Genomic DNA, 9,565 nt, shown 5'->3' with positions numbered 1-9,565 from the left:
AAAGTGCTGGGATTACAGGCGTGAGCCACCGCGCCCGGCCCAAAAATATTTTTAAAAATTAGCCAGGCATGGTGGTGCATGCCTGTAGTCCCAGCTACTCACTTGAACTTGGGAGGTCCAGGCTGCAGTGAGCTGTGATCTCACAGCCTGGGCCACAGAGTGAGACCCTATCTCAAGGAAAAAAAGAAAGAAAAGAAAAAGAAAACTCAACCTGTAGAGAAACAAATTCACAGTTGCTTTATTATAACAGCTATAGAAGATACACTGGATCTCTTGATGCCCATGTCTGACTTGTACCTGTCCTAAGTAAGGCAATCAGTGTTTCTCACACTCTGGACCCTAGCCTGTCCTTTTAGCTTCATTCCCACTTCCATCAGTGCTCTCCTCCTAGTCCACACCGAGGACCTCATGCTCCCACCACACAGTACATACCTGCCAAGCGCACATGCTCCCACCATCTTTGCTCACATTATTTCTTCTGCATAGAAGGCCTTTGCCCCTTTACACCAGGTATTATCCTACAAAACCTAAAAACACGTAAACACATAAAATCTGTGAGACATTTTATGAGCTGGGTTTTGTAGGATAATACCTGGTGGAAACCCAGCAGAAAGATTTGGTCTGCTCTCCAGGATGTTGTTAACCCTTTTAACTTTTAGCCCTGTTAGCTTGTCTGATAAGAGCTATAATATTTAGTTACCTGTCTCATTGGGCAACCTGAGATTCCTTGAGGGCCCTGGCACCAAGCCCAGTGCCCGGCACAAGGATTTGTTCAACCTGAATCAAATCAAATTTAATTAGTACTTGATGCAAAATAATACTGCTTTTGCTGCTTTCTCACTAGCCTGGTGTTACCATACACAAGAGCATTTCTGGTTTGGAGGGTGAATCACCTGGTTATCCAGCAGTCGATGGCCAGGATAGAGCCTCAAGGAACAGGTCTCCTCACACACCCCGACATCTGGGTGGCAGTAGTTTCTCTGGAGTCTGTTTATAGCACCTACGTACTCAGGATGATGTCTAGATTCGCAACTTCAGATTTTTTTTTCACACCAAAATTCATAGGCTGAAGTTGCCGGCCCTTAATTAAGTCAGACAATCCTTGACATTTACAGCTGATTTAGAAAGCATTTCCTATCTAGATTCTCTTTAGTAGGGCCATTTCCTCTTCTATGGTACCTTTCTTTCCTTTACCCAGGAAGCAGACCTGGAGACTCTTGTTTCTAGTTCTCAAAAGGAAATGTGAGGCTTTACTAAACAACTGTGTTGACTCGAAAGAGGTGAGGGGACAGGGGATGTTAAAGAAAAAGAGTAAAGAGCTGAGCACAGTGGCTCACACCTGTAATCCCAGCACTTTGGAAGGCCGAGGCAGACAGATCACGAGGTCAAGAGATCAAGATCATCCTGGCTAACATGGAGAAACCCCGTCTCTACTAAAAAATAAAAAAATTGGCTGGGCGTGGTGGCACACACCTGTAATCCCAGCTACTCAGGAGGCTGAGGCAGGAAAATTGCTTGAACCTGGGAGGCGGAGGTTGTGGTGAGCTGAGATTGCCGCACTGCACTCCAGCCTAGACGACAGAGTGAGAATTCGTCTCAAAAAAAAAAAAAAAAGAAAAAGAAAAAGAGAAAAGAAGATGAGGGGCAAGGGATGTTAAAGAAAAAGTGATTCTTGACACTCACTAAAGATGATAACAGGAAGGCTTTATTCAGGGGACCACGGTGATAACATATAAAAAGATGTTCAACCGGGCGCAGTGGCTCACGCCTATAATCCCAGCACTTTGGGAGGCTGAGGTGGGTGGATCACGAGGTCAAGAGATTGAGACCAGCCTGGCCAACATGGTCAAACCCCATCTCTACTAAAAATACAAAAATTAGCTGGGCTTGGAGATGTGTGTCTGTAGTCCCAGCTAATCAGGAGACTGAGACAGGAGAATCGCTTGAACCTGGGAGGCAGAGGTTGCAGTGAGCCGAGATCACACCACTGCACTCCAGCCTGGTGACAAAGCAAATCTTTGTCTCAAAAAGAAAAAAAAGGAAAAGCAATAATTCATTTGCTTTGTCTTTCCAATGGTCAATGGCAAGAGGCCAATAAAAAATGTATATTTAAATATATATATTTATTGGAATAAAAAAAGATTCTTAGTTGGAACAGTGAAAAGTTGACTACTAGAAATACTTTTTTTGGTGGGGTGGGGTAAGGTCTAGTTCTGTCACCCAGGCTGGAGTGCAGTGATGCAATGTTGGCTCACTACAGCCTTGACCTCCCAGGCTAAAGTGATCCTCCTACCTCAGCCTACCAAGTAGCTAGGACTACAGGCACACCACCACCACGCCCAGCTAATTTTGTAGTAGAAATCATTTTTTTTCTTTTTCTTTTTCTTTTTTGGAGACAGGGTCTCATTCTGTTGCCCAGGCTAGAGTGTAGTGGTGCCCTCTTGGCTTACTGCAGCCTCCGCCTCCCAGGCTCAAGCCATCCTCCCACTGCAGCCTCCCTAGTAGCTGGGATCACAGGCATGCACCACCATGCCCAGCTAATTTTTGTAGTTTTTGTAGAGACAGTGGGGTGTTCTCACTCTGTTGCCCAGGATGGTCACAAACTCCTGAGCTCAAGTCATCTACCTGCCTCAGCCTCCTCACAAAATGCTGGGATTAGAGGAAAATCCTTTGATTCTGATGTGAGGAGCCAGTTCACACTTCCCAGTTCCCTGCCTTTCCCCACTTTCTTAAAAGAACAAATGCCTGCCGGGAGCAGTGGCTCACACACGTACTCCCAGCACTTTGGGAGGCCAAGGTGGGAGGATCACAAGGCTAGGAGATGGAGACCATCCTGGCTAACACAGTGAAACCCCATCTCTACTAAAAATATAAAAATTAACTGGGCATAGTGGCACGCACCTGTAGTCCTAGCTACTCGAGAGGCTGAGGCAGGAGAATCACTTAAACTCGGGAGGCTGAGGTCGCAATGAACCAAGATTGCACCACTGCACTCCAGCAGCCTGGACAAGACTCCATCTCAAAAAAAAAAAAAGAACAAATGCCCATTAAAACATTCCATAATGTTTGAGGAGAGAAAACTGGAATAATAATCATTATGTTAACAGAAACTATTTCTGAGCTGGGGGCGATGGCTCACACCTGTAATCCCAGCACTTTGGGAAGCTGAGGTGGGTGGATCAAGAGGTCAGTTTGAGACCAGCCTGGCCAATATGGTGAAACCCCATCTCTACTAAAAAATACAAAAATTAGCCTGGTGTGATGGCTTGAGTCTGTAGTTCCAGCTACTCAGGAGACTGAGGCAGAATTGCTGGAACCCGGGAGGTGGAGGCTGCAGTGAGCCAAGATTGTGCCACTCCATTTTAGCCTAAGTGACAGAGTGAGACTCTGTCTCAAAAAAAGAAAGAAAAGAAAAAGAAACTATTTCTGGGTGGTAAGATTTTCTTTTTTAATTTGAGCTTTCTTTCTTTATTTGAACTTTTCTACACTTTCCAAAAATTCTACAACAAAGAAAGGCCTCAATCATATTTGCTTTGAAAAAAGTTAAGGCAGCTGGCTCTCCTGCACTTGGGGCCATGAAAGCTTTCTAACCAAAATGAGGAGACTCCACCATTCTATCACCCCATTAGACTTGGAGTCAAAGGACAGGTCTCAAAGCCTAAAAATATTTCTTCCTTGAAAGAATGCTAGAACCCCAGTCTGTCAAGCGCTGACATAGCGTCACGCAGATGGCACAAGGCAGGCCCGGGAGGGGCAGGCACCAGAAGGTCAAGAGCCCTCCTTGGCCCAGCAGCCCCAGGCCCACCAGATGCTGAATTTATATTACAGATGTGAGCTATGGCACCCAGCCCCTGGTTTCCTATTTATGAAAGAAAAATCAGCCAGGTGTGGTGGCTCATGCCTGTAATCCCAGCACTTTGAGAGGCCGAGGTGGGCAGATCACGAGGTCAAGAAATCGAGACCATCCTGGGCAACTAAAAATACAATTAGCTGAGCTTGGTGGTGTGCGCCTGTAATCCTAGCTACTCGGGAGGCTGAGGCAGGAGAATCGCTTGAACCCAGGAGGCAGAGTTTGCATTGAGCCAAGATGTTGCCATTGCACTCCAGCCTGGGTGACAGAGCGTGACTCCATCTCAAAAAAAAAAAATCTTCAAGTAATAATTTATTTACAACGAATCCTTAATAATTTAAAATAAGAGTACTGCTGAAACAATACTGGAAGCCTGGGGAAGCAAGAAGTTTGTGAGTCACAGATTTTACCTCTGGGCTTCAGTTTCCCAAGGTGATCTTTATCTGCAGACTATTGGAGGTCCCAGGCACTAAACATGACCAAACCTTATAACAGAAATAAATTAACTGTGGAGCTGAAAGCTTAGCTTTGGAATATCAGACTTCTCATTTTATTTAAGACTTTTTTTTAAAAGAGACTAGGTCATACTATGTTGTCCAGGCTGGAGTGCAGTGGCTCTTCACAGGTGCAATCATGGTGTGCTACAGCCTTGAACTCCTGGACTCAAGTGATCCTCTTGCCTCCGCCTCCCAAGTAGCTGGGACTACAGGTGTGTGCCACCATGTCTAACTGCAAATCCAGATTTTTTTTTTTTTTGAGATGGAGTCTTGCTCTGTCACCGGGCTGGAGTGCGGTGTCGTGATCTCGGCTCACCACAACCTCCACCTCCTGGGTTCAAGGATTTCTCCTGCCTCAGCCTCCCGAGTAGCTGGGACTACAGGTGCATGCCACCATGCCCAGCTAATTTTCATATTTTTAGTAGATATGGGGTTTCACCATGTTGGCCAGGATAGTCTCGATCTCTTGACCTTGTGATCTACCCGCCTCGGCCTCCCAAAGTACTGGGATTATAGGAGTGAGCCACCATTCCTGGCCGTAAATCCAGATTCTCATAGTGAAAGTTGGTTGGATGGTTCTCTTCTAGAAGTAGCAGCTCAAAGATTGCACATTCATCTCCTGGAAACATTTCTAACATCTAGGTGAATATGCCTCCTAGGTTTTCCAAGGTGGCAAAATCTCTGGGATAGGTTAACAGATGGATTTGCGAAATGGCAAAAGTGTAGCTCAAAGCTAGTATAGTTTATGCCTTATAAAAGAATGGCTCGAAGTAGTTTTTCCTATAATTAAATATTTATATTATAGCCAGAAACGGCAAGCGGTCTTTGTGTGGCCAGGACTGGCTTACAATATGTCTATCTATTTAAGAATGAAAATGAACGGCCATGAAATATTAATTCTTTACATGTTAGAAGTAGATTCTGCTCTTTCCCTGCCTGAAGGCAAACAAAAAGGCTAGAGATAACCAATGAGCTGCATCTGGAAACACACTTTAATAAAAAAGACTGGGAGGGCAGTTTCAAGTAGGAGGTGGAGCTGAGGTTTCACTGAGGTCAGATGATGAGAAACATTAAGCCCTTTACCATTTATCTGGGGGTCACGAAGGTGAACTTTTTTACTTTACTTGCATTTTCTCATCTTTGGAATGGGGAACATGACAGGACCAATTTTTCCATGAAGTTTAGATTACTAAGTGCTATATCGATTTTCCAAACTCTTATATGACCCTTGCAAAGGAGAATCTGTTGTAGCAAACTAATCTCAAGAATAATTTTGTTTTCAGTTTTTCTTGAATCTGAAAATTTAGAAATGATCATGAACCAGAACATGCAAATTTCTCTTGTTTAGTTTTTAATATTTTATTATAAACATTTATTCTTTTTAGAGATGGGGTCTGGTGATGTTGCCCAGGCTGGAGTGGAGTGGCATGATCATGGCTCACTGCAACCTCTGCCTCCTGGGCTCAAGGGATCCTTCCACGTCAGCCTCCCGAGAAGCAGGAACTACAGGTGCATACCACCACATTTGGCTAATTTTTGTATTTTGTAGTAGAGACAGGGTTTCATCAGTTGGTCAGGCTGGTCTCAAACTCCTGACCTCGTGATCCACCCACCTCAGCCTCCCAAAGCGCTGGGATATAGGCATGAGCCACCGCGTACCACCAAAATCACTTTTTCTATATGCAACTTGCTTTTCTCCTTAATCATCTCAATGTCTACTTCCAAAGATATTATTTCATAAGAAATCTGCCTCTAAGTAACAATATAATCGAAAAGTTCAGTCTTTTTCTCTGTCTTCTCAATTTTATTCTGATTTAAATTTATCTGGAGGATAAAAGCCTCACAAATGTACTTTATATAATGTTTCTTATTAAACACACACTCTTTCAAGGAACTCTATCATTACTGTCTTTTAGTTAAAAGTTTATCTTCAAGACTAGTGTTTTGTCCCTTGAAAAAAAGCACTTCGTAGGCCAGGCACAGTGGCTGACGCCTGTAATCCCAACATTTTGGGAGGCCATGTTGGGTAGATCACTTCAGACTAAAAGTTCAAGACCCGCCTGGCCAACATGGTGAAACCCCATGTCTACTAAAAACACAAAAATCTTAGCTGGGTGTGGTGGTACATGCCTGTATTCTCAGATGCTCAGGAGGCTGAGGCACCAGAGTCATTTGAACTCGGGAGATGAAGGATATAGTGAGCCTAGATGGCACCACTGCACTCCAGCCCGGGCAACAGAGCGACACCCTATCTCAAAAAAAAAGAAGAAAAACATTTCGACAACTGTTTCATCTCACCTTAAAGATGAAGGAAATATTTTTATCATAACCATATAATAATTACAGATCAATCTCTAATCTGGTTTTCGAGAGGGTCAACAAGCCACATGACCAGAAACAGTAAATTTTTTTTTTTTTTTTTTTTGAGACAGAGTTTCTTTCTTGTTACCCAGGCTGGAGTGCAATGGCGCGATCTTGGCTCACCGCAACCTCCGCCTCCTGGGTTCAGGCAATTCTCCTGCCTCAGCCTCCTGAGTAGCTGGGATTACAAGCACGCGCCATGCCCAGCTAATTTTTTGTATTTTCTTTTTTTAGTAGAGACGGGGTTTCACCATGTTGACCAGGATGGTCTCGATCTCTTGACCTCGTGATCCACCCGCCTCGGCCTCCCAAAGTGCTGGGATTACAGGCGTGAGCCACCGCGCCCGGCCCAGAAACAGTAACTTAAGACAAAAACTGGTCTAAAAGAATTTGAGGTATTGTAATCCATTTTTTAGTAAGAGCCACGTTAATTCCATTTAGCCTAAGTCACATATAACATGGCACTTTACATTTTCATATTCATCTATTTGGAACACCTAGCCATTATTCTAACAAAATGAAATAAAATAAACTCTAGGCCAGGTGTAGTGCCTCATGCCTGTAATCCCAGAACTTTGAGAGACCAAGGTGGGTGGATCACCTGAGGTCAGGAGTTTGAAACTAGCCTGGCCAACATGGCAAAACCTTATCCCTACTAAAAACACAAAATTAGCTGGGCATCGTGGTGGACACCTATAATCCCGGCTACTTAGGAAGGTAAGGCAAGGGAATCACTTGAACCCGGGAGGCAGAGGTTGCAGTGAGCTGAGATCAAGCCACTGTATTCCAGCCTGGGCCACAGAGTGAGACTCTGTCTCAGAAAAACAAAAAAACTCTAATACAGCATATATTTAACATGATAGTGAAACATTTCAGTTAAGGGTTATTTAAATATAAAAAACCTAATCATCACTTATGGGTTCCATTAAGTTTTCACTAGTATAACTTGGAAGACAAAATGTCATTTAACCTTATATTCCTTTAGAGCAGGGTTTCTGAAACTGGGCACTATTGACATTTTGGGCTGGATAATTCCTTGCTGAGGGGGCGGGCTGTCCTCTGCAACAAAGGATGTTTAGTGACATCTTTGGCCTCTACCAACTAGATGCCAGCAGCACCCACCCAATTGTGATACCAAAAAAACTTCACGAGACACTGCCAAATGTCCTCTGAGGGATAAATTCACCCTCTGTGGAGAGCCACTCATATTTCCTACAGTTTTTACTCTACAGTTAAGTCAACTCACGTATCCATTAAAATTCTGAAGGAAGTACACAGGTTAATTTAAAAAAATATCTTTAATTAAAGAAGACTTAACTTAAGGCATCATACTTATATCAACTAGCTTGGTACTAAACTGTACATTTGACATACACTGCATTTTTTTTTTTTAAACCCTCAAAATTGAAAAGCAATATAGATGCTATTCTGGGAAAGTAGAAAAATTAATTGAAAGCAGTAACTGACATCAGGACAACTAATATTATGTAAAGTCTAACACATACAACAACACTAGTTCTCTATTGCTTCTTTTCTTCTGACATACTGTGTTTTGGATTTTTTTTTTTTTTTTTGAGATGGAGTTTCCCTCTTGTCTCCCAGGCTGGAGTGTAGTTGCGTGATCTCAGCTCACTGCAATCTTCGCCTCCTGGGTTCAAGTGATTCTCCTGCCTCAGCGCCTCCCAAGTAGCTGGGATTACAGGCACCCACCACCACGCCCAGCTAATTTTTGTATTTTTAGTAGAGACAGGGTTTCACCATGATAGCAAGGCTGGTCTTGAACTCCTGACCTCAGGTGATCCACCCACCTCGGCCTCCCAAAGTGCTGGGATTACAGGTGTGAGCCACCGCACCCGGCCTAAACTGAATTTTTAATGAATGCTTTTAGAGACTGATCAAGAGGGGATTTTTTGATGATTGAGTTTAAAAACAAAAAAAATTGTTTCAAAAAACTTGCAAAAAAAAAAAAAAAGCATCATGCTATTTTATGATTTGGACTGCAATTTTAAAAGATGACCTAAAAAATTTAAGACTTAATAATGATAATTCTATAAATAAAGACTTCTAGGCATTTTAATAAAAGAAATTTGGTAATTAAATACTACAGTCAATTAAACTGATGAACTTTATTGGAGTTAAAACTATAACAAAGTTCATCCTAAAACACTTTGCAATGCAAAATTATTTCACTCAAGGAGTGTTTAATAATTTGAATGCTAGGAATTACAAGCAATTTTCAAAAGCAGAAACATTCATAAAACTTTATACATCATTTGAACTAAAAGACATTTATACTACTAAAATCAAACATGCATCACTTTCAAACATTCTTATATCATGATTTTTATATATTACATTATTTAACACCATTCCTCGTTACTACATGGATTTTATCATACACTTGCACCATTCTCCTTGGATTTTTGATCTTTGTCTTCATTCTTTACACTATCCTATAAGACAATAGAGAAGGAAAAAATACATTTTATTAGATTTTCTTAAATGTTATTTTGATATTAAGAGTACAATGGTATTCAGTTTGGTATACTTTTTTCTAGTGATAAAGAATATATTAATTTTAATATCTTAAAATTAATGGTGACAAAGTGTTTCCCTTAATTCTGCCCACCAATAAATGGGGTCTCAAAAACCAGTGAATGGGACAGGTGTGGTGGCTCATGCCTATAATCTCAGCACTCTGAGACACCAAGATAGGCGGGCTGCTTAGCCCAGAAGTTGGAGATCAGCCTCGGCAAGATGGTGAAACCCCGTCTCTACAAAAAATATAGAACCACTACAATCTAGCCTGGGCAAAAAAGCAAGACCCTGTCTCAAACAACAACAACAACAACAACAA

At 42.3% G+C, this 9,565-nt stretch overlaps 1 protein-coding gene across 2 annotated transcripts in view; it reads right to left on the bottom strand.

The window, feature by feature from the left end:
- Positions 1-7,987: 7,987 nt before the first annotated feature.
- Positions 7,988-9,565, bottom strand: part of CCAR1 (cell division cycle and apoptosis regulator 1) — a 48,864-nt gene continuing 47,286 nt past the window's right edge. The window contains exon 20 of one of the 2 annotated variants that reach the window (XM_032256160.1): positions 7,988-9,161. In XM_032256160.1, coding sequence (XP_032112051.1) covers positions 9,102-9,161 — 60 coding nt within the window. In that variant the 3' untranslated portion in view covers positions 7,988-9,101. The remainder of the gene's footprint in view (positions 9,162-9,565) is intronic. The other variant, XR_004262161.1, reaches the window with a different exon arrangement.

This window comes from Sapajus apella, unplaced genomic scaffold (assembly GCF_009761245.1).
Source record: "Sapajus apella isolate SASKATOON/1434 unplaced genomic scaffold, GSC_monkey_1.0 scaffold94, whole genome shotgun sequence".
NCBI classification, from domain to species: domain Eukaryota; kingdom Metazoa; phylum Chordata; class Mammalia; order Primates; family Cebidae; genus Sapajus; species Sapajus apella.
This window is presented reverse-complemented; position numbering and strand designations above follow the sequence as displayed.